Source organism: Miscanthus floridulus, chromosome 17, assembly GCF_019320115.1.
Source record: "Miscanthus floridulus cultivar M001 chromosome 17, ASM1932011v1, whole genome shotgun sequence".
NCBI classification, from domain to species: Eukaryota; Viridiplantae; Streptophyta; class Magnoliopsida; order Poales; family Poaceae; genus Miscanthus; species Miscanthus floridulus.
This window is the reverse complement of record NC_089596.1, coordinates 4,094,525-4,117,613: the sequence shown is the minus strand read 5'-3', so window position 1 is coordinate 4,117,613 and position 23,089 is coordinate 4,094,525. Positions and strand designations below refer to the sequence as shown.

Below are 23,089 nucleotides of genomic sequence, written 5' to 3'. Positions count from 1 at the left end.
AGGAGGAGGAGGCACGCCGACCGCCGTTGCCACATCCTCGGCACTTTCCTAGCCGTCGTCTTCTCCACCGGCACCCTGGCCCCTTCACCACCGCCGCCCTACGACACCCACTAGGTATGCCCTACCGTCGTCGTCGTCATAGTATTACTAGTAGTTGCGGTAGTAGTAGTGGTAGAGTAGCAGTGGTGGTAGTCGTAGGAGTCGTAGGAGTGGTTGTAACATTATTATATATATGTGGTTGGATATAATCTTGTGCATGTCGGCCATCGTGCCGTTGATATATATGTGCATGTCGGCCATCGTGCCATTGGTTTTCTTGCAGGTTTTGGAAACCTCACCATGCAGGGGAGGTGCTGCCGAAATTTTGTATTGACAGTTTTATGTTTCTTTTTTTTGCAGAGAAGAGCCCGTCGGAGCGGAGCCGGAGTACCTCAGCGACCCCAATCGCCTTCCTCGCCGCTGCGGGTCTACCTGCACCGCGTCGCCTCGCCACTGCACCGACCCGCCACGGCCATGCTAGCCTGACTCCACCGCCACCCTAGGTATAACCCCTCTTTCCGTATCATGGTTATAGATCACGTAACCCAGTTAGGCGTCTCCCGTTCGAAAGAGATACGGTTGGAAATATGCAGATATTTCCATATCTTAAACCGTATCTGTTTCGAATTGTCCACGTTTTTTGGATAGCCCGTGGATGAGTAGGTGGGGTTAGTTTCCATGGTCTGCTCTGATCCGAGATAGAGTTTTGGCATCATCTCCATGTTGTTCTCCGGATACAAACTCTCCCTGACAGGACGTGTATTTGGAGAACAGTGGGGAGGTGCTGCCGAAATTCTATCTCGGATAGGAGTAGAGCATGGAAACTAACCTCGTCTATGGATCCTCGCGTGGGATTAGGACCTATCCTCACCTATTAGATAGTAGGAACATCGTGTAGATGCAATTGATGTTTGTATTACTCGTCGCTATAAATATTAGAGGATGGAGGACCGTGAGTGGATGTACACGGGCCGCGCAAGTCAGGACCAGGTCACCAATGAATGGATCGACAAGACCGATGCTTTCTTGAAACAGGCATTTGGCATGGCTGCTAAAGGAGCGAGTAAAATTTGCTGTCCCTGCAGCAAATGTACAAACAGGAAAAGTCAAACGAAGAAGGTCATGGGGGAACATCTTTGAAAGAATGGATTTACGTCGGACTATACTCGGTGGGTCTACCATGGTGAAGCCGATCGTATGAGAGAGGTGGTGGTGAGACCACGCGTCGAGGATTATGATGCTGATGCCGGGGTAGCAGACCTGTTAAATGACTATCATGAGGCACAGTTTGCTGAAGGACGTACAGAGAAGGAGCCAGAGGCAACCGCAAAGGCGTTCTATGACATGTTTGTCGTGGCACAAAAACCTCTTCACGGCCAGACAAAGGTTTCTCAACTGGATGTCATTGGACACATAATGGCGTTAAAGTCCCAGTATAGCCTGAGTCGAGACGTCTTTGATGGTATGTTGACAGTTATTGGCAGCCTACTTCCGGAGGGTCACCTTCTGCCAAAGATCATGCACGAGTCACAGAACCTTCTTCGTGCACTTAAGATACCGTATGAGCAGATACATGCTTGCCCGAAGGGGTGCGTCGTATTTAGGAAAGAATACGTGGAAGCAAAGTATTGTCCAAAGTGTAAATCCTCTAGGTTCTTGGAGGTAGATTCTGGTGATGGCCAGAAGAGGCAGCTTCACATTCCCGTGACAATCCTACGGCACCTTCCGTTCATACCGAGGATCCAACGGCTATACATGACGAGGAATCCACGATACAGATGACATGGCACAAAAATGGCAAACGATACAATCCTGACAGGATGGTACATGCATTCGATGGTAAAGCATGGACCCACTTTGATGGCATTCATCATGAGAAAGCTAAAGAGGCTCGTAATGTACGTGTTGCGCTGGCAACATATGGGTTCAATCCTTATGGAATGATGGTTGCCCCATACACATGTTGGCCCGTGTTCGTTATCCCCCTCAATCTCCCCCGGCGTATGCTTTCAACGACAGAACGTATTCTTGTCGTTGATAATTCCTGGACACCCGGGGAATAATATGGGTGTGTTCATGGAGCCTGTGATTGATGAATTGGTCCGTGCTTGGGAGGAAGGGGTATGGACATATGACCGAGCTACAAAGAAAAACTTCAAAATGCATGTTTGGTACCACTTCTCCCTGCATGACTTCCTGGCGTATGGGATATTCTGTGCCTGGTGTGTTCACGAGAAGTTCCCATGCTCAGTATGCAAGGAAGGTCTGAGGTTCATTTGGTTGTAGAAGGGTGGCAAGTATTCATCGTTCGACAAGCAGCGGAGGATGGCGGAGATTCTTCAGTACATGCATAGTCTTGGCGCCGCTACGGGTGTAGTTCCGCCACCTTCGCTATTCGCTCCACCTCCACCTCCACCTCCTCACTATTCTACTCCTGTGAGTATAAATGTTTTAGTTTGTATGTTCATGCTTACGATCAAACCTAGTGGAGTATGAAAGTTTTATTCATGTATGGTATATATTTATGTTGTCTCACACATGCAATCTCTTCTCCTTTGTGCAGAATCAATCGGTGGCATCGAACGATCCTTATGCTTCAGCGAATCTTTCACCAAATCAGTCTCATTGACCATCTGGTTAAGATTCTTGTGGTTGTTAATGGTACTTCTATTTGCAATTGTGGTTGTAGATGATGGAGCACTTGGATTACTTGTGAACTTATTTGTGATATATTGTGAGACATGTGACGTTTATGATATATATGTGACGTTTGTGATATATATGTGGTGTTGGTGATATATATGTGGTGTTGATGATATATATGTGATGTTGGTGATGTTTGTTATATATATCTTCTGTTTGTTTGGATGGGATGTAAAAACAAATAAAAAAGGCTATTTTCAGTCACTTTACCGAGTGCAATGGCCATGACACTCGGCAAAAGTGACTATCTGGGAACATGTTTTGCCGAGTGCAAAGGCCATTGCACTCGGCAAACATCACAGCTTTGCCGAGTGCAACGGTCCAGGCACTCGGCAAAGGTCTCATGTTTGCCGAGTGTCCTGTCAAGACACTCGGCAAATAGGCTACCTTTGCCGAGTGTCTTGCCGGTGGCACTCGGCACAGTGGCCACCTTTGCCGAGTGTCTGAGTCAACGGTGCTCGGCAAAGCGGCGACCGTTGTCGAGTGCTTGACCTTGGCACTCGGCAAAGCCGCCGTCATGGTGGCGCTCGCCGTCACGGCGACTTTTCTTTGCCGAGTGTCAGATTAGCACTCGACAAAGGCTTTGCCGAGTGCCCGATAAAGTGCACTCGGCAAAGAGGTCTTTGTCGATAAACTGTTTACCGAGCGCTCTTTGTCGAGTGTATATCGGCAAAGAAGCTGAATCCGGTAGTGTTTCCTTGAAGGGAAACCTACAGACAAATTGTGTTGAACCGACAAAAATATTTGTATTTCCTTAAAGTGAGACTTACAGGAAAATAACATACAACCGATAATAATGTGAGTATATATTTCCTTGATAGTAGGTTATCAAAGAAATTACAACACATCCACAAAAAAAATTGAATTATCCCTGACGATAATCCTAGGGGAAAATAAATACCATAACAGTTGTCAATTGGTCTTAAAAAACTGAAGACACTACAATATTTTGTCAAATCACCGTTAGAAAATTACCATTAGAGATAAAGTTTCTATCGGAAATCTCGCAAGCAAAATATATTGGGGGAATTCCCTGTGTATCATTAAAAAAGATCGCAATGCCCTGTGTGCCCCTGAAAAAGTTCAGCGGTCTTCAGCACCACTGCTCCAACTTTTTTGTGCCCTCCATGTCACTTCCGTCAGTTTGGGCTCTAACGCCGTTAAACTGCAGATGTGAAAAGACGAAAATGCTCTTAAGTGTAAATATGTCATTAATTTTTTTTGAGCATCTTAACGACTTCAAATAAAAAAACTCAAAACTAGAAAGTTATAGATCTCGTCGAGATCTATAATTTTCATATAAAAATTATTTTTATTTAATTTCGCAAAAAAAAATAATATGATTTTTCTAAGATATATTAATCATATCAAATCATATTTTTTTTGCGGAATTAAATAAAAATAATTTTTATATGAAAATTATATATCTCGACAAGATCTACAACTTTCTAGTTTTGAGTTTTTTCATTTGAAGTCGTTAAGATGCTCAAAAAAATTAATGACATATTTACACTTAAGGGCATTTTCGTCTTTTCACACCTGCTGTTTGACGGCGTTAGAGCCCAAACTGACGAAAGTGGCATGGAGGGCATGAAAAAGTTGGAGCAGTGGCGCTAAAGACCGCTAAACTTTTTCAGGGACACACAGGACATTGCGATATTTTTTAATGGCACACAAGGAATTGTCTCAAATATTCTATCATTGACGGGATTTGACTGTTGGTAGCCCGACAAAAGACATTCCTTGACGGTTTTTGCTTTTTCCTTGACAGTATTGTGGCACACAGGGATAATAAGGTTTCAAGTAGTGCTTCTTGTCTCCTTTGTGATGTAGGCTTTCGACCGGCGATCATATGAGTGAGAACCGCGTGCGTTTGCACGTTCAATGATAATATGGAGTCTAATTTCAATGCGTATTAGAATGGATGATCTAACCGTAATATAAAATTTATGAGCCGTAAATCATTTAGGTGACCACACAATGAACTGTACGTTTATTTGCATATTTACTTGTTTTTTTAAATATAAGAAAGCAGAGTAATTTTGGGAAGTACGGAAATTATTTCATTTGTGTAATCAGAACCACTTATTGCAACAAAGCAGCACCGGCGTGGGGAATGTGGGGAATTTTAACTAGAAACTCGATCTGCCAATGGGATCCATCGTCATCCATCATGCTTGTCACTGCTTGCTCCCGACCAGCAGCAGGTCGTTCACCACGCGTTCAACATTACGCCACGACGCGCCGCCTTTCCTGGCCGCGGCCTCCGCCGCCGCTTTCCACTCCGCCGCCTTCGCCCGCTTCTCCTTCCCCAGATCCCCGGCCATCATCTCCCTCACCAGACGGGCCACCGCGCCGCTCTCCACTTCCCTGGGCAGCTGCGCGCCGTTGCCCCAGACCTCGCACACCTGCCTGCAGTTGGTGGTCTGCTCCGCGTGGCAGGGCCAGGCGAGCACCGGCTGCCCGGCCGCCGTGGCCTCCAGCAGGGAGTTCCACCCGCAGTGCGAGACGAACAGCCCCACGGCGGCGTGCTTGAGCACTTCCGCCTGCGGGCACCACGGCACGACGAGGCCCCCGCCGCGCGCCACCTCGTCCAGTAGGGCCTCCGGCAACACCACCTCGCCGCCGTCCACCACGTCGGGGCGCTTCACCCACAGGAACGGGGAGCCGCAGCGCGCCAGGCCCAGCGCGAACTCCCGCGCCTGCGCGGCCGTCATGACGTGCATGCTGCCGAAGTTGACGTAAACCACGGAGCCGGCCGGCTTCCCGTCAAGCCACGACAGGCACCGCGTGTCCTCCTGCCAGATGCTGATGTCCATGCCGGCGAGGCCGGAGTCGGAGTCGGAGGACGCGATGACCTCGGCGAGCGGGCCCACGGTGTAGATCGGCGGGAAGAAGGCGGCGAGCGCGTCCACCACGTCCTTCTCGAGCTCGTACAGGGTGTTGAGGATGAGGGCCTTGGAGCCGGCGGCGCTCTGTATCTGCTGGAGCGTGGCGGACACCATGACGTCGTCGGGGTCCGTGGTGCGGCAGAACGCCGGCATGTCCCTGAGCCGCATGTGGCTCATCCCCGGCACCCACTCCAGCGGCGTGTCCAGGTACCCGTCGTCGGTCAGGAGGCTCGCGTCTTTGAAAGGGACGAGGCCTCGTTTGGCAAGCTCGCCGTACTGCAAGTAGCCCATGAGTCCGCATGCGGAGGCCGTGAAAAACTGCACCTCGGGGATGCCGGCCTCCCTGGCGGCGGCCGCCGCGAAGGTCATGACGACGTCGCCCACGACGCAAGTGACGGGCGGCGCGCCTTGCTCCTCCGCCTCGTGCCCCAGGCGCCGCAGCAGCGCGCGGAACGGGTCGAGGCAGTTGTGGCGCAGGAAGTCGACGAGCCCCGCCACGTCGTTCTGCGGCACGGAGAGGGAGAGGCCGTCGTCGATGACCTCGACGCGGAACCTCTCGGAGGAGGTGGCGGCGGGCCTGACGGCGGCCTCGCCCTTGGCGCGCAGGAGGCGGCGGTAGTTGTACTGGGTGTAGACGAAGGTGACGCGCGCGCCCCGGGCGTGGAGGAGGCGCGCCAGCTGCATCAGCGGCGCGACGTGGCCTTGCCCCGGGAACGGGACCAGCACCACGTGCGGCGTCGGCGGAGGGGGCGCGTTGCTGCCCATGGCGCGCGTTCAATCCCCGACCCCGAGAGGCGCGCGAGCTGAGCTTGGAGCGGTGGTGGTGCGTGTGCGTGCTCGATCGCGTGGGCATCATTTTATAGGGCGGCGCGCTGCTGAGCAGAGCAGGCAGTGCTGTGATTTGGGGTCGTCAGGTCATGTGCGGTGCGGGTGGTGGTGCGGCAACCAACCACGTGGATGGATCGGCATCTAGTAGCTAGCGTGCATCATGTGTGCCTCTGCGAGGTGGGTCAGGGTGAGGAGGGATCGGAGACAGCTCCACTGCACCAACCACCCAACAACGTGTTGCGAATTGCGATTGCGATTGCGATTGCGATTGCGATTGGGTAGGTGGCCATCCGCTGCCATATCCCGGAAATCTCGCTCGCGCTCGCTGGCCACGCCCTCCCGCGTCCGTGTGACCCGGGCGGCGCCGGCGGGATGCATGCCCACGGCGACCGGCGGGGCTAGCCATCGTCATCGTCTCCGGCCGAACACCAAGGAGAGCCGAGGCCACCAGCCCTCCCTAGCTAGCATGCCCGGTGCTCTCCAGACACTCTTTCTGCTTCTTGCTCACCGACACCTGAGCGTGAGCAGTAGTGAATTGAAGTACCCCGCCGATCCCCTCCTCCGACTCCGATCCGATTCGTTGGCATGCCTGGCCGGCCCGGCCGGCCGGATTGACAGAAAGAGACGGCTGGTGCATTGCATGCGGATCCGGGCCGGCTCCTAGAGACGAGTGAATCTCGTCTACAGTGCCTTGATTCAAGTCCAATAGCAGGGAACACCTCTACCTACACCGCAGACTTGAGTAGGTAGCTGCATAGTGTGTCAAGATCCTATGTTTGCATCTAACTTACCCGTATATGCCTTTATGAAATATAACGTAAAATTATAATTTAGTTTATTTTTTAAATTGACTAACTCTACTATTATAAAACATAATTTAAAATATAATCCTCAAATCTACATGTAAATAATAATATAAGTTATTTTAGAAAAATAATTATAAAACATAAACTAAAATATGCATGTCTACTTGGAGCTCCTTAATTATTGGTTTTTTTTTGCGTCTACTTCAACAGGAGCCATAAAATATATTTGAGTTAGGCCCCGTTTAGATCCAAATTTTTTTTGGATTTTGGCTACCGTAGCACTTTCGTTTGTATTTGACAATTAGTGTCTAATTATGGACTAATTAGTTTCAAAAGTTTCGTCTCGCGATTTCTCACCCAACTGTACAATTAGTTTTTTTTCGTCTACATTTAGTACTACATGCATGTGCCGCAAGATTCGATGTGACGGGTACTGCTCAAAATTTTTTGGAATCTAAACACAGCCTTAGGCATGATCTTGATTTGACAAGGGCGTGAGGAAGAAGGGAGGCTGCAGATACCTAGGGGCTTAGGCATATATACACTAACGAATAGAGATTGCGTCATCACTAGTAAAAAATAATTTTCATAGGCACATCCATTTTTTCAGACGTGGTTCTATTTCTAGCGTCTCTATATAGAAAGGAGAACCCTAGCTGCTTGTTAACTGTATTTTAAAATGTATTTCTAAAGGCGGTGCCGCGAGATAACAGCCTGTCATCGTTAGTCTATTTCTTCACACATTCTCACGCGCAGTATTTAATCCTAAAATGACACTATAGAGGTGTTGAGCGTGATTTCTCTCTAGAACATCTAATGGTATGAAATTCGGCACATACATACATACATACATACATACATACATACATACATACATACATACATACATACATACATACATACATACATATTTCCCCCTCAAATTTCAGTCAAGATACGTACATATATTCCCCCGGCCCTCAAGCAAAGCTCCAATTATTATTGTCGATAATAATAATAATAAACAAAACAAAAAATCATGTACGAGTGAATAGCCAGATAGATACACGTACTCAAGCAAAGCTCCAATGCAACTATTATTGTCGATAATAATAATAATTTTTAACTCGGTACAAAGCTGAACGCTGTCGCCACTTACGTACGGTCGGTGTGCAGAATACGCACAACCACAAAATCAAGCGCGGAAAAACTTATTGCATCCAGTACTGATCGATGATACATGCAATGCAAGTGATCACGCCAGGCTCGCTCGTCTTATATGCATACAATATAATGACTGGCCGGGCGATCGATTAATCAGACGGAGATGGCCGGGTAGAGGTGCGCCGGCAGCCTCGGCTCGGCGTGCAGCACCAATGTGGTGGCCATGAAGGTGTCGCTCTTGGACTCGCTGAGGTCCACGGCCTCCACCCCGGGCGGCTTGCTCCAGGTGAACCCCTGCAGGAGCCTTCCGAATAGCATGATGCTCATAGCGGTGCCGAGCGACGCCGCAATGCAGCCACGGCGGCCGGTGCTGAAGGAGATGAACCGCAGGTCATTCTCGGTGAGTGCGACGTCGGACGCGGCGGCAAGGTGGCGGTCTGGGTAGAAGCGCAGGGGCTCGTCCCACACGCGCGGGTTGCGGCCCAGCCCCGTGCGGCTCAGGATCACGTGGCTGCCCTTGGGGACGCGGTAGCCGGCGATGGTGGTGTCGGCGAGCGCGACGTGCGGGACGTTGAAGGGCGCCACCGGATGGAGTCGGAAGGCCTCCCGGATGCAGGCCTTCACGTAGTTGAGCTTCGGGATGTCCGACTCCTGCACTAGCCTTTCCCGGCCGACGACGCGGTCGAGCTCCTCCATCGCCTTCGCCATCACCTCCGGGTTGTTCGCCATCTCTGCCAGCGCCCACTCCACGGCGTTCGACGGGTTGTCCACCGCCGCGAACGTGATGTCCTGCGTGCGTACACATCGATATGAGTTCATTATATATATTTCATGTAGATGTATGTACCCAATTACACGGATTACCCAATGCATGCATGGATATGCATGCCATGTCAATAAACAAGATGCATGCATGTACTTTACCTGTGACTGCGCTTTGACCTCCTCGATGGTCAGTAGCGGGTTGCCCTGGGCGTCCTTGAGCGTGATGAGCACATCCAGGAAGTCCTCCATCTCCTGCCGCTCGCCGCTCTTCCACTGCCTCCACCGGTCGTCGATGACCGTGTCGTGGAGCCTGTTCACCGCCTCGTTAGCCTCCTTGACGATCTTCTCGTGGCCGTCGAGGTCGAGGCCCCGCAGCCAGGGGAGGTAGTCGGAGACGCAGAAGGCGTAGAGGAGGCCGAGGGAGGTGAACACGGCGTCCATGTGCAGCACCTCCATCGGCCCAGGCCCGCCGTCAGGCTGGGGCTCGCCGAAGTAGCGCCTGTTGAACATGAGGCGGCGGATGACGTTGCCACAGTAGTGACGAGCAACGTGCCTGACGTCGACGACGTCGCCGGCGGCTCTGGTGGCGAGGTTGTAGACGTAGCGGGTGAGAGTGTCGGCCTCGTCGGCGCGCTTGTCGTGGAGCCACGCGTGGCGAGACGGGCAGATGATCTCGGAGGTGAGGACGCGACGCATCTTCTTCCACTGGTCGCCGTAGGGCGAGAGCACGGCGTTCCGGTAGCCGCCGCTGAACGTCTCGGACGCGAAAGTGCGCGGGCGGGATATGAAGTTTGCGTCCTGCTTCCGGAGCACCTCCCGAGCGATCTCCGGGCAGGTGATGGACACGACGTGGATGCCGCCGAGCTTGACGCAAGCGATGTCCGTGCCCATCTCGCTCATCATCTGATGGATCCAGCGGAATGCCGGCTTGTTCAGCAGCATCTCCGGCAGGTTGCCGACGACGGGCCACGGCACGGGCCCGGGCGGGAGCGGCGGGTTGCCAACGCCCGGGGAGGCGCACGTTGTGCTGCTGCACTTAGTGGTGGTTTTGCGTGGCCGGCTCAGGGCTCGGGCCAGGTACGAGAGCGTCACTATGAATAGCAGCAGTTTGAGTATCGCAGAGGAGGACAGCAAGGGGGCAGCCAGCACCGTGGCGGCGGCTGCCTCCACCTCCATTGTCGCCATTGTCAAATTAACAAACACGGAGACGGTGCGTGCAGTGTGTGTGTGGGAGCGAGCAGCTAGCAGCGACCGTGATGATCGATCTGAGTTCTCTTTGGCTAGCTGCACTGCTAGCAGCTAGCTAGGCCAAAGAAGAGCTTACTGATCGATCACCCAATGAGCTAGCTAGCTAGCTGTGTGTGCAGGCTCCTGCTTGAGGCAGAACAGGGCAGCCCGTGATGGGTATTTATGGTGCTGGATCGGCACCAACCACGCGTGCATGCACAGTACCACAGCTAACTGTGTGCAGCGCATCGACCATGCAGCATGCACATGTGGGAGCGCAGAATGAGCACAACATGCAGCCAACTGTGTGCGCTAGCATGAAAGTGGAGAGGGGACAAATTCGAACCGTCTGCGTTTTCTATATTACAATATTATACCATTCTTTAGGGTTATTTGATCCATGCCATTACAATTTTCACATTTCTGAAATATGCCATCACTATTCAACTATTTGGAAACTTGCCATTACAATTGTTCTTATACATGTTCCATACCATTTTCTACCCTTAAAACGAGATCGGACCCACTTACAGATCATCGTATTTTCGTATCACCCAAAATACCATGCCGAGCGAGCGAGCAGCTGCTGCCGGCACGTGGGTGCATGGGCGAGTCACCACCGCCGTGCGGGCGAGCCATCGCCGCCGCGTGGGCAAGCCCTCGCTGCCGCGCGGGTGAGCCAGTGCCACTGGGCAAGCACGAGGGCGAGCCGCCACCACACGGGCACCACTACTGCCGCCGCCAAGGATTGGACCTACCGCACTCCCTCTCCTCGTCGCCGCACCTGATGTGGCAGTGCCGGGTCCAACCCTGCAGTGGCGGAGCCAAGAATTATGCATATGGGGGCCGGTCGAAGAATTTTAAAATATGAGAATTGATTGTAGCTTATTTGTTTAGATTTTTGTCTTGGGATTAGGCTCTAATTTTTCTAGATTTATTTTAGTATTTGACGATTTAACCATGCTCGCTATTCTTCACATTGTAGACGACCGTGTATATCGACATTGGGGCGCATGTGATGACTCATGAATTTTAAAATCTACCGGCTTAGTATTTTGGAAGTTCTCATAGTGGAGTAGGACGTGTGTTTGATCATAAGAGTGTGTACATGAATATACGTGAGCGTCTACATTTATACTGTGATTCACAATAAAAAGGAATGGTCACCGAATTGTTTTTGCTAAGTTAAATACGCATTCAATAAAATATGAAATATAATGAAACATAAGTATTTTAATAAAGTAAAAAATTTAATAGATATATCCTAATATAGTAGGCAAACAAATAGATAAATCAAAATATTTTATTCTATCTATATTATGTGTGATTTTATTGTCTAAAAGATATCGATAAACATTATAACAAGATTTTCTTTATTATACTCCTTTAATATACACATATAGTCCATTTACTATATATATTATATATAATTGTATTGTTAGGGGGGGCATGGCCCCCGCTGCACCCCTAGCTCAGCCAGTGCGCGCGATCATGCCTCCTTCGCCGGACACCACCAGATCTAGCATGGGGACGTATTCCACCAATGGACAGCCCACGTCACCGGAGGACGGTGAGCTCGCCCGCAGTGAGGGGAAGGAGATGATATGTGGGCCTGCATGTCATTGAGTGGGGGAGAGGGCAATCAGAGGGGTATTTTAGGCTATACAAAAATAATACGACGATGTGTAAGTGGGTCCAATCTTGTTTCAAGCATAGAAAATCACTTGAATTGGGTACAGGAACAATTGTAATGGCAAGTTTTCAAATAGGTGAATAGTAATGGCATGGCATATTTCAGAAGTACAAAAATTGTAATGGCATGGGTCCAAATAACCCTCTTTTTGTTGTTCTCGAATTTAGCCAAATATAAATACTTCCACTTTCAACTAGCTAGTTTCATAGCTATTTTTTTATTTATTATTTTCACAAATATGGAAAATTTTCGATCCAACCATTTTTTGTTTTATTTCTATATTGGAATAATACCTTTTTCAATCATTTTCACCTCAAGTGGACCACCTAATAACATGTGAGATAACCTTTGTGGCTATCTATTACTCACTATGTTTTTGAATAAATAAAATTTTAGAGTTATTCCAGTTAATCTTATTTTTAAATTTGACAAACTTTATAAAGAAAACACTGACATTTATGACATCAAATAACTATATGATAAAATATAAAGAGTAAAATACACCGAAGGTTGTTTAACTGTTGATGGGGTGTCATATAGGTTCATCAACTCTCTTAATATATATATATATATATATATATATATATATATATATATATATATATATATATATATGACATTTATGACATCAAAATAACTATATGATAAAATATAAAGAGTAAAATACACCGAAGGTTGTTTAACTGTTGATGGAGTGTCATATAGGTTCATCAACTCTCTTTATATATATATATATATATATATATATATATATATATATATATATATATATATATATATATATATATATATATATATATATATATATATGTTTGGATCCTCAAACTTTTTAAGTGGTTCAACAGAGGTCCATGCCTCTTTCTTTAGCAATTAGATCTGACATGGCATGTCCATTTAACGGCGAGTGTGGCGGATATATGCAATTAGCCCCTTCTCTTTTCCCTCTCTTCCATCCAGCTCCTTTCTTCTTCCTCCAACCGCCTGCCGCCGTGTGTCATTCGGTCATTATATGTCGGCTGCGCTGAGCACGTACAGTGCGGGCGCTTCCACCGGCGCTTGCGTGCAGTTTTTTCATTTTTGTGTCACGGTGGAGGCTCACAGGGCGCTTGACTTTGCATCCGCTGCCAAGTTAAGTGGCCAGCGCTTCTACGTGATTAAGTTTGAAAATTAACGGTTACAACCTAGATTAGCACAAAAAATAATTTAGTCCATCATTGTAGGTTTGAACGCTTGTAGGAAAACAAATTAGCTTCTTTTTTTAAGCGCCTGTTCAGGCATCGTTGTACATGGCCTACCCTCGCCCTGGCCGCACCTCGTCGGCGCTGGCTGCTAGCTCAGCCGCACAACCGCCCGCCAACTGCCCCACTCTCGGCGCACATCAGAGCACTTGCATGCCCTGCCCCGTGCCGGCCCACCGGCCATGTTCCAGTTCCACGCCCACCACGCAGAGGGCACGTGCGTCAGCGCTGTCCAACGCGCTCGCCGCCGCGTTCAAGCGCGCGTAGGAGAACCAGCGCCGGGGCATGCAACTCGGGCTCCGCCGACCGCCGCGGAGGGCCAGCACGTCGCGTGACCCTCGGTCGCAGTCGCGCGTTCACGTTGAGCCTCCGTCGCTCGGCGTTTGGCGGGATTAAATCGCTTATTTGGCTCATATAAGCTGAGCGAACGCTCCCCAAACAGGCCTATAATGGTCTCTGGCGCACGATTCAATTTGTGCGCGGTGAGTACGTACGTGGATGCATGCAGCACCAACTCGATCCATGCATGCATGCAGCATCCATGGACTCGACAATTAATGATCACATGGAGATCCGCTCACCTCATTTTTTTTAGTGTTATTGGTTGGTTTTGGTAATCGCATGCACACTTGACGCAGGCCTTTAAGCTCTCCCCTTACAACTACTCCCTCCGTCCCAATTTATCTGTCGTTTTCGGTGTCCGTGCCACGACTTTGACTTAATTTATATAAAATATGTGCAACATTTGTGTCTCCAAATAAATTTGTTAAAAAACTAGATTCAAAGATCTTTTCAATGCTAATTATGTATCATAAATAATAATATTTTTAATATATATTTTGTTAAAGTTGTTTCTCGGGAAGCGAGAACGACAGATATTCTGGGACGGAGGGAGTAATAGTAAGGGCTTGTTTAGTTGCCAAAAATTTTTGCATAGTACCCGTCACATCGAATCTTGCAGCACATGCATGAAGTACTAAATGTAGACGAAAAAAAAACTAATTGCACAGTTGGGTGAGAAATCGTGAGATGAAACTTTTGAACCTAATTAGTCCATAATTAGACACTAATTGACAAATACAAACGAAAGTGCTACAGTAGCCAAAATCCAAAAAATTTTGGATCCAAATGGGGCCTAAGTTAAGTCACGTGGATCCATGTGTGCGCGTATCCACGGAGATCGATCGGGTCAGACCGGATCAGAGCTAACTTGCTAGGTAGGACCACAATAAATAATGCATGTAAAAAAGCTTATCTATCCACGCGTAATCAATCGATATCAGTGCAAATAATGCATGCACGTGATTTTCTTTTTCTTTTGGACAAATCATATTAAAACTCGACACACAGTAGGCACCAAATTACATTGGAAACAAATTCTGAAATAAAAATATACAATATGCTATCTAGGTCCTTCCAACATTTTCTTCTCTAGCTCCTTTCGTTTATGCCGCCAATACTCTAGATAAATATATAGACACCATATATCGAACACCAAAACCACAGTGCAGTTCTCATGCCGAATCCATCGTCCAATCCCAAAACCTTGGACATATGTCCTAAGATCGAATATTCATAAACAAGACCAAAATGCATATGATTTCAGTGACCGATCTAGAAAAATAAGTTACCGGGAAGGTTGCTCCTATTATTTTTCATCTCTAGCCTCTCCTTTCAAGCTTCTATGTTACCAATTTGTAAGGGGGATTATGAGGGGTTTCATGCTTCGAGTAGCGATAGTAGAGGCTTGACCCCACCCCACCTTGGTGCAAGATCCACCCTTGTCTAAATCGATAAAAGAACATCAACGGTTGAAATATTATTGGGTACATCAACACTTCCACCCTTTGATCCTCAAGTTGGACGCTTGATTTCCTCTTTATGGAAAAATTCGGTGGGGACTGCCCCATGGGGCAGTTGTGGGCAACCTTCTGAGACAACATGTGTCCATACACAATCATCGAATGCGTGAGAGTGTTGTACCTTTTCTTTCCGACGACTCCTCTTGAATTTTATGCAATAGTCTCATGCATTGGTTGATCGTGCATGGACACGCGCCATGAATCCAAAACAGGTGCCTATGGATGCCCCATGGGGACCATCCCCACTGAATTTTTACCCTCTGTACGATCATCGACGATGAGACTAGAGTTAATATCCCCATGGAAGAGCACACCCTTCCCCTTGTAGATAGTGTCCACAAAGTGACCTCATACCGATGAAATCGACTCTAGAGACCTCATCGTGGCTATCTTCGAATTCATTGCAGGTAATTAATTAAATGTTCCTGGTCGAACATTAATCATGACTTCACGGTAGATTTATTCAAACTGAATCTAGGCAAACTAAGCTGAAGAATCACGTAATTGTAAAGAGAGATGGATTGCCCCTCCTTGTTGCCACCGACAGCCTCGCCAGAGAGGAACGAGGGGGCTCTGAATTGCGTCTGCAAAATGCCCTAGACCGCGGCGGCGGTGGTAGCTTGGAGACCTGCATGTGCTTTCATTTTGCTGGATATAATGCATGTAAATATAAACTGACCGACATGTGAAAACGTATGGATAGCTGGCCGGGGTTTATACATATTACATCATTTAACAAAACTCGCCCAAGACACAGTGTAAGTTGTCGGCTACTGCTACTTTTAAGAGAATTGACAAACTCCACGTACGAATCGTTCAACAAGTTCAGAATTATACGTATGGTTCATCGTCTATCACTCGTCCTTGAGATTTTATTCAATTTTTTTACCTGGCTTTAAGATTCTTCTATTGTTGGTAGCAAGCTATCTAGGCCGCTACCTAAGCTGTCGAGGAAATACTTCATGGTCTGACCGGATGTAACAGCAAAGCCTATACTTGCAACAGAAAGCCAGCAGGAGCATGAGAGAGATGCCAAGAATTGTTTCTTTTGAGGGATTTTCAGCATTTGGCAAGGTTTTTTGCAGCGATTAATACTAAGCAACTACTGCATGCATTGCCGTTACCGTGCATGCACTACGGGAAACACGTGATTTGCCGAGTGCAAAAATCTTTGCCGAGTGCCAAATTTCGGGCACTTGGCAAAGACCTGCTTTGCCGAGCGCCGCACTCGGCAAAATATGGCACTCGGCAAAGAGGCCTTTGCCGAGTGCCGAGTGCTTGGCACTCGGCAAAGACCTGCACTCGGCAAAGGCTGTCTTTGCCGAGTGCCTGGCACTCGGCAAAGGCAGACACTCGGCAAAGATTGGTAGGGGCCTAACGGCATCCAGCGGCGTCCTCTTTGCCGAGTGCCCCCCGTTTGGCACTCGACAAAGAATTTATTTTGCCAAGTACCAAAACTTGGCACTCGGCAAAATATTTTTTTTGGGTTTTTGCCACCATTTTTTTGAAGCTTTAGTACACTGCCACAAACAACATGTTTAAATTTGGGACATTTTCATTGCCTTTTGGCATATTTCTATAGTTTATTTTATTTTGTTGAATTTTTTCAGAAAATGTAAGTTTGAACTGCAGGTGCATCGAATAATGGATTACATTCGTTCAAAAAATGTTATCCTTGTTTCTTAGTGTAAATTTAAACTAAATCCAGGAATCACATGTGGAGATGTCCTGGTTTGTGAGCATCGTACGTGACAACGTGGTCGAAACTTTTTCAAATTTTTTCCACGGCATACGCATAAGATATGGCGACAACTCGACAAGTTTCATGATTTTCGGAATTCGTTCGCATTTTATACAATTAAAAAACCACTCCCACGCAAGTTGGCGGCGTTGCCCCGTGAGTACGTTGATCCAAATTTCGAGACAGTTCCTGGATTTAGCATAAATTTACACTAAGAAACAAGGATAACATTTTTTGAACGAATGTAATCCATTATTCGATGCACCTGCAGTTCAAACTTACATTTTTCGGAAAAATTCAACAAAACAAAATAAACTATAGAAATATGCCAAAAGGCAATGAAAATGTCCCAAATTTAAACATGTTGTTTGTGGTAGTGTACTAAAGCTTCAAAAAAAATTAGTGGCAAAAAACCAAAAAAAAAATTATTTTGTCGAGTGCCTAGGGTTGGCACTCGGCAAAGTAATAACTTTGCCGAGTGCCGCCCAGCTGGACGGGCCCGAGGCGTACACCAACGCGAGCGTCCACAGCAAGCTTAGCGAGTACACCTCGGCGGCCCGCGAGCGCCATGGGGAGGACTTCGATCCGGCCACCCAGCCCCTGGACACAGACCTCCTGATGAGGCTGGGAGGAGGGAAGCAGCACGGCCGGTACTGGATGGCGGACAGCACAGTCGACTCCGCCTCTGTTCCCATCCTCGCTGAGATTCGAGCAAGGAGCATGAGCTCCTCCCTCCCCATACGCTCTCTGCAGCAGAGCTCACAGCAGCAGATGGCGGAACTCCAGGTTAGTACTGTTTTATTCGTCGTTCATTGCTTTTACACATCTACCTTGCCTTTGCATTGTTTAAAAATTGCGGGTGGAATGTTGCAGGCCGACTTGCGGAGGTTGGAGGCCCAGCAGGCGGCCCAGGCGGAGGCCCATCGGCTGGAGATGGAGGCTGTACAAGCCCAGAGGGCGGCCGAGGCGTAGAGGCTGCAGGACATGTTCAGCTTCATGGCGAGCCTTCAGGCCTTGCCAGGTATGGTCGTGCCCCAGTCGCTGCTCGCTCCAGTTGTGGCTCCTCCTCCTCCTGCAGGGACTCTGGTGAGTATATATGGTTGTTTATTCCTTTAGCTTGTGCGGACTTCCTGTAGATACTCATGAATTCGCTTCTCCTTTGTGCAGCCACAGTCGGCGGGTTCGAACCCGACTCCTCAAGGTGGCCCTTCTCCACAGGCCGGGTGGCCAACTGGCCCTCCTCAAGGTGGCAGTTCACACTCCGGATGGGGAGGCTGGCAGTAGGTACCGTTTATTTGTTTCTTTTCATGTTGCATGGACTTTTGCCGAGTGCTGACGTGACACTCGGCAAAGGCTTTATCGAGTGCCCGATATGTGGCACTCGGCAAAGAAACCTTTGCCGACGGGTTCTTTGCCGAGTGCAATAGGGGCTTTGCCGAGTGCCCTAAGCACTCGGCAAAGAGCCCGTCTGCAGTAGTGATGTCATTGGTCGAGTGCTAGCTGTTGCATCTATGGAGAGAGATAATTGTATATTACAACACATGATTCCCGTGTTAAGGAGAAGCGACGAGACAGAAACATTATTGTGACACACATTTATTCATGAAGTGATAATACATAGCTTGCTGGTATGGGGATGGTGGACAGAAGCAACACGTCCTGCCAACCATCCTGCATGCATGGTTGTTTGTTCACGTGAAGAAAAGCAAAGGACAGAGAGGGACGGACACGCATATACGATTGCTGCCATACAGCCATAGTCCTGCTATTTACGAGCGAATGGAGCGTAGTTTAGCTAGCTAGGTCTTTTTTACGGTGAAACCTGTTTATTTGGATTTAAGTGCTCGATTTGACGCGGGGTGTTCACGTTTTTCTAGATTTAACGACGGTTTTTCTTAAATCGTCGGCATCATGTTTGTTGATAGGCAAGGCGTATGTGGTAACTACGACTTCATAACTCGAGATATGGCGGCTTAATCTTTTGAATGTGTTCATATAGATATGATGTGTGCATGTATTCATAGGGTGAGTGTGCATGCATATATGAGTATCTACATCTATATACTATGATTAAAAAAAACAAATACGGCAATAATGATCAAGGGTCATCGTGGTGCGTAGTACGTGGTTAATAGAGACCCATTGTTTGAGTAAACTATAAGATTTGCATGTGTGGGAGTTGTACAATAGTAGAGGTAACGTGAGTTATTGAATTTCACTACTACAAAAATCTTTTTGGAGGTGGAATATTTGGATTAATGGAGGCGGGCATTGCAACCGCCTCCGATCAAAGGTCACCGTTAATGCGAGATTTACGGAGGCGGTTGCTTTGCCTGCCTCCGTAAATCGTTTAAAAAAATAAAAAATGAAAGCCCACAGGCGAGCCCGTTTTGGAGCACACTAGTGAGCCCGCCTGATCCGCGCAGGCCCTGCCATCGCCGCCGCCTCACCATGCGCCTCTGCGCGTCGTGCACCACCAGATCCGGCATCCCCGCTCCGCACCACCACCGGATCTGGCCTCCCCACGTCGCTCGCTGATCTGCTGCACCAGTGCCGGATCTGTAACACCCTCGGTGTTACACTGTAAATCATTTACTGAAACACTACATGAGCATCGTGTTTATGTGTTAGTGTTCCAGAACTTAAAACGATCAACGGAAACGCGAAACGAAAGTTACATTCCATTGTCACATAATATCACTTAGGGTTTGAAACCAATTCTTATTAAGCGAAAGTGCTATAGAATGCATATACAGAACTTTAATAAAGTTTAAAGTACAAACTTTGTAGATGACGATGAAATACCCGCGGTCGAAAAATGAATTCACTAGCTAACATACCTAATAGCTTGGAAATTGAATTTGACGCGAATCCGATCAAGACTTAGTCAAATTTCCTAAGTCGAAAAATGGTTTGACAAGGCTAAGTTTGGCAATTTTTGTAGAGTAATTGGGTTAAGGAGTGATGGGGTATTAGGGCTTGTTTTATTAGCCTAACATGCCCTCTTAAGTATAGCATAGGCAGTTTGGCGTTGGAATTATGGAATTGGATTTTTAGGACGCTTTAAAAAAGCGTGCAAGGCACGTTTGGGTCGGGTTCCTCGCGCGTGTCTGGCCGAGCCCTAGCTGGCAGCTGTCTCGCCTCACTGCCGCTTGCATCGCGTCGCCGCTGCTGCCGGTTGCGGTCGCGCTTGCTGGGTCGCCCACGTGCGCCCACGCCGCTTGCGTCGCGTCCGCCTGCGCTGCCGCCGTCCTATCACCGCGCTGCACACTAGCTCGTAGCATCGCGCTGTCACCATCGTGCCACAGCGTTGCGTTGTGTCCGCCTGTGCCTCTACGTTGCTGCCCGTCCCGACTTCATGCACGTGGGCTTGCCGAGGCCGCTCGCATGTCGTTTCGCCATTAATGGCGCCACGGCCGCCCTGCTGTGGTGCCACCGCTACACGCGTGCACGTTTCCTCTCCTGGCTGCGTTGGCTTGTAGCGCTTGCACATGTGTGGACGCCGCGTCCCACCAAGGCTCGGGCAAGCAGCCGGACCCATCCCCTTCTTTCCCCTCCCTTCTCTGTTGCCCGGGCCAGCCAGGTTGCGTCATCAATCTGGCATGGATGGGTCTTGTCCATTCAATTCTGTGCGCCCCCAACTCCGTCTTCGAGCCTGCTAGCCAACCGACCCCGCACCGTGTCCAATCGCGCCTTGGCAAGCTCCAATTTGGATCCGGACGTCCGCCGTCGCGCCATTAAAGGCTAATTCGCCGTTGCCGTGGGCATTACCCACCTAGTCATCCCGAGCCAAATTGGTTGCACCCCCAGCCCCGCCTCGCAGTCCTTCTCGATGTGCGCACCCCACTTTCACCGTCACTGCTTTCCCGGCACCGCTGACGTGGTCGCGCCATCGCGGTCCGTCGCTGTGTTTGTCGTGTGCGCGTGGCCAGACGCACCCCGTCCGTTCCTAGTCAAGCCATCACCACAGGTAGCTTTGAGGGTGTCCGCCGCCATGGAGGGAGCTCCCGATCGCGTCCCCGCTCATCTCTTCACCGCCCATCGCTTTGCATCTGCATCTAGGTGAGCATCGGCCTCCTAGAGGGGGCGGGGAGGGGCCAGGATGGCCGGCGTGGCTGTCCTATGCCGTCGCTGCCGCGTCAATGCGCGCGTGGGTGGCCGGAGGACCCGCCCGTGGTAAAGAAGCAAAATGGAAGGGGCGTATCTGTATAATAGCAGACTATAGGAATAGTGTTGTGGACCTCGGGGTGAATCATCGGTAGCTCGAGGGCGTTTTCGCATAAGTGGCCAGCACGCGCGGGCCTCCCCGTCGTGGGCCGTTGTCACGCGGTTGGGCCGCCCCCCACTTGGGCTGCGCCGGCGGGTCGCGTGCGCGCGCACTGCGCGGGAGTGGGCCGCGTGGGTTAAATTCGCTTTTCAGTTTATAGAAGATAGAAATAGCTTATTATTTTACATTCTAAGTTGAACTTTGGAAATTAATATCAATTCATGTAAGTATCCAAAAATTGTGAAACAAATTCTATTGAGTTCCTAAAAATATTGTCTATCTGATAGTATGGTTAGTTTATATATGTATGTGTTGATGCTAAGGTCTATTAAATCATTTGGAAGTGTTAATGTTATTTAGATTAATAATTGTAGGAATTTTTGTGGCAAATTGGTAATAGCTCTAGCCATGAAATTTTTACAGTAGGTTCATTAGATTATTATGTGCTCACTGTAATTTTTGTAGCCTTAGGATAGGTTGGTAAATAGGGTAGCTAGTACACCTTGTTAAGAATAGGGATGCCTTTAGTTGCTAAGATAATACATGCAGTGTTTCATACCTGTTTAGTGGTAATAATAGGTAACTTAGCGACTTAGTCGGTAGAACTAGTTTAGTAGCTTGATAGATGTATTCTTATTTTAAGAGTTACTGTTGCCATATTATTAAGTGTTGCATCATCATTTCATATATGTAGATAACGAGTTGGTAGAGTTCGTGCCTACGGGAGAGCAGGATTACGAGAAGATCATCGAGGAGTGCGAGGACAAGATTCTCGTACAGGAGGGAGCCCCAGAGCCATCAGTTGCTGACTTTATTGACACCCCGCCTGCCTAAGGCAAGCCTCGATGCATAACCCCTATTTTTGAATGATCACCGGATATATTTGTGATATGCATTTACGTTACAGGCATTTTATGGAAACTACATGCATAGATATACTTACCTATGAGTCCTACTAGTATAGGTCGAGTAGCTGCTATGCTCAGGATTTCGGTAGCGTGGGTAACCTGTCGTTACTCACAATAGGTGATTATTATTATCACTCATGATAAAAATGGTGAAAGGAAAATAGAGACCGGGCAGGGATATAGTTTGGGTATTGGTGGGTGTAAGAGGTTGTGTCCTGCGGCCAGCGGGACATAGCTTGGTTACACTATTTCTTTGTTTGTGTCAGTTAAGGACCGACCGTTGCATTAGGTTCTAGGCAAGTCACAGACTTATTATCCCAAACACATACTTGTGTATGGGCGCATAGAAGGCTTGTTGCTCTCTTGTCGTGGGTTCTGACTCTTTCTGGACCGACTGGTTGGAGGCGGGGATGGTGGAGGTCTAAGCACCTCACTGAGTCTGGGACTCAGGAGCGGGGGCTTGGAGTCCAAGTTTGGATGGGGACCTGGACACCGCGACAGGAGAGTTGTGGGTTGGTCCTGCTTGTGCTTGGGGTGTAAGCGGGGCGTGTGTTTCGGGGTACCTAGCTGGGCACATTGATTCATGAATCGCCGGTGATCCGGTATGGCTTGTCTACAGTCTAGCACCGTAGTAAGAACAGAAAGATGAAAGGTGGTGAAATGGAAATGCTTGCTCAACTCTTGCTTGAAAGTAGAACATGTGCTTACATAGATTGGCCAGATAATAAAATAATCATGGCAGCTAATAATAAACATACATAAGGATTCACTATTAGTATTGCTTTTCACAAAAAGGAAACCCAACAAACCATAAAGCTTATCATATCCCTTAGAGTCGGGAAATTATTCCCACTAGTCGGATAAGTCTTGTGAGTACATTGAGTACTCAGGTTTTATTTACCCCTGTTGCAGGTGCAGCTTGAGGAGTAGCCGTTGTGTGAAGGATTCTTCTAGTGGGCACAGGTGGATCCTTATATA

At 48.4% G+C, this 23,089-nt stretch overlaps 2 protein-coding genes, 1 long non-coding RNA gene and 1 pseudogene across 3 annotated transcripts in view; 2 read left to right on the top strand and 2 right to left on the bottom strand.

The window, feature by feature from the left end:
* Window positions 1-23,089, top strand: part of LOC136517433 (uncharacterized) — a 156,123-nt gene that overhangs the window by 62,584 nt on the left and 70,450 nt on the right. The gene's annotated exons all lie outside the window — the stretch shown is intronic.
* Window positions 982-1,944, top strand: LOC136517018 (uncharacterized; annotated as a pseudogene).
* On the bottom strand, window positions 4,766-6,452 carry LOC136518060 (cyanohydrin beta-glucosyltransferase). Its single transcript, XM_066511713.1, has one exon. The coding sequence runs from the start codon at window positions 6,396-6,398 to the stop codon at window positions 4,923-4,925; it is 1,476 nt and encodes a 491-aa protein (XP_066367810.1). The 5' UTR covers window positions 6,399-6,452; the 3' UTR covers window positions 4,766-4,922.
* On the bottom strand, window positions 8,316-10,535 carry LOC136518043 (tyrosine N-monooxygenase-like). The gene is made up of 2 exons (XM_066511697.1): window positions 9,335-10,535; window positions 8,316-9,199 (listed from the first exon to the last, which is right to left on the bottom strand). The coding sequence occupies exons 1-2, from the start codon at window positions 10,358-10,360 to the stop codon at window positions 8,564-8,566; spliced, it is 1,662 nt and encodes a 553-aa protein (XP_066367794.1). The 5' UTR covers window positions 10,361-10,535; the 3' UTR covers window positions 8,316-8,563.

What these genes read in the sequence shown, in the direction of transcription:
- LOC136518060 (XM_066511713.1), bottom strand. Translation starts at nt 6,398, where the DNA reads ATGGGCAGCAACGCGCCCCCTCCGCCGACGCCGCACGTGGTGCTGGTC.
- LOC136518043 (XM_066511697.1), bottom strand. Translation starts at nt 10,360, where the DNA reads ATGGCGACAATGGAGGTGGAGGCAGCCGCCGCCACGGTGCTGGCTGCC. An exon ending in AGGTCAAAGCGCAGTCACAG is followed by an intron (nt 9,200 to 9,334) that starts GTAAAGTACATG and finishes GTACGCACGCAG; the next exon opens with GACATCACGTTCGCGGCGGT.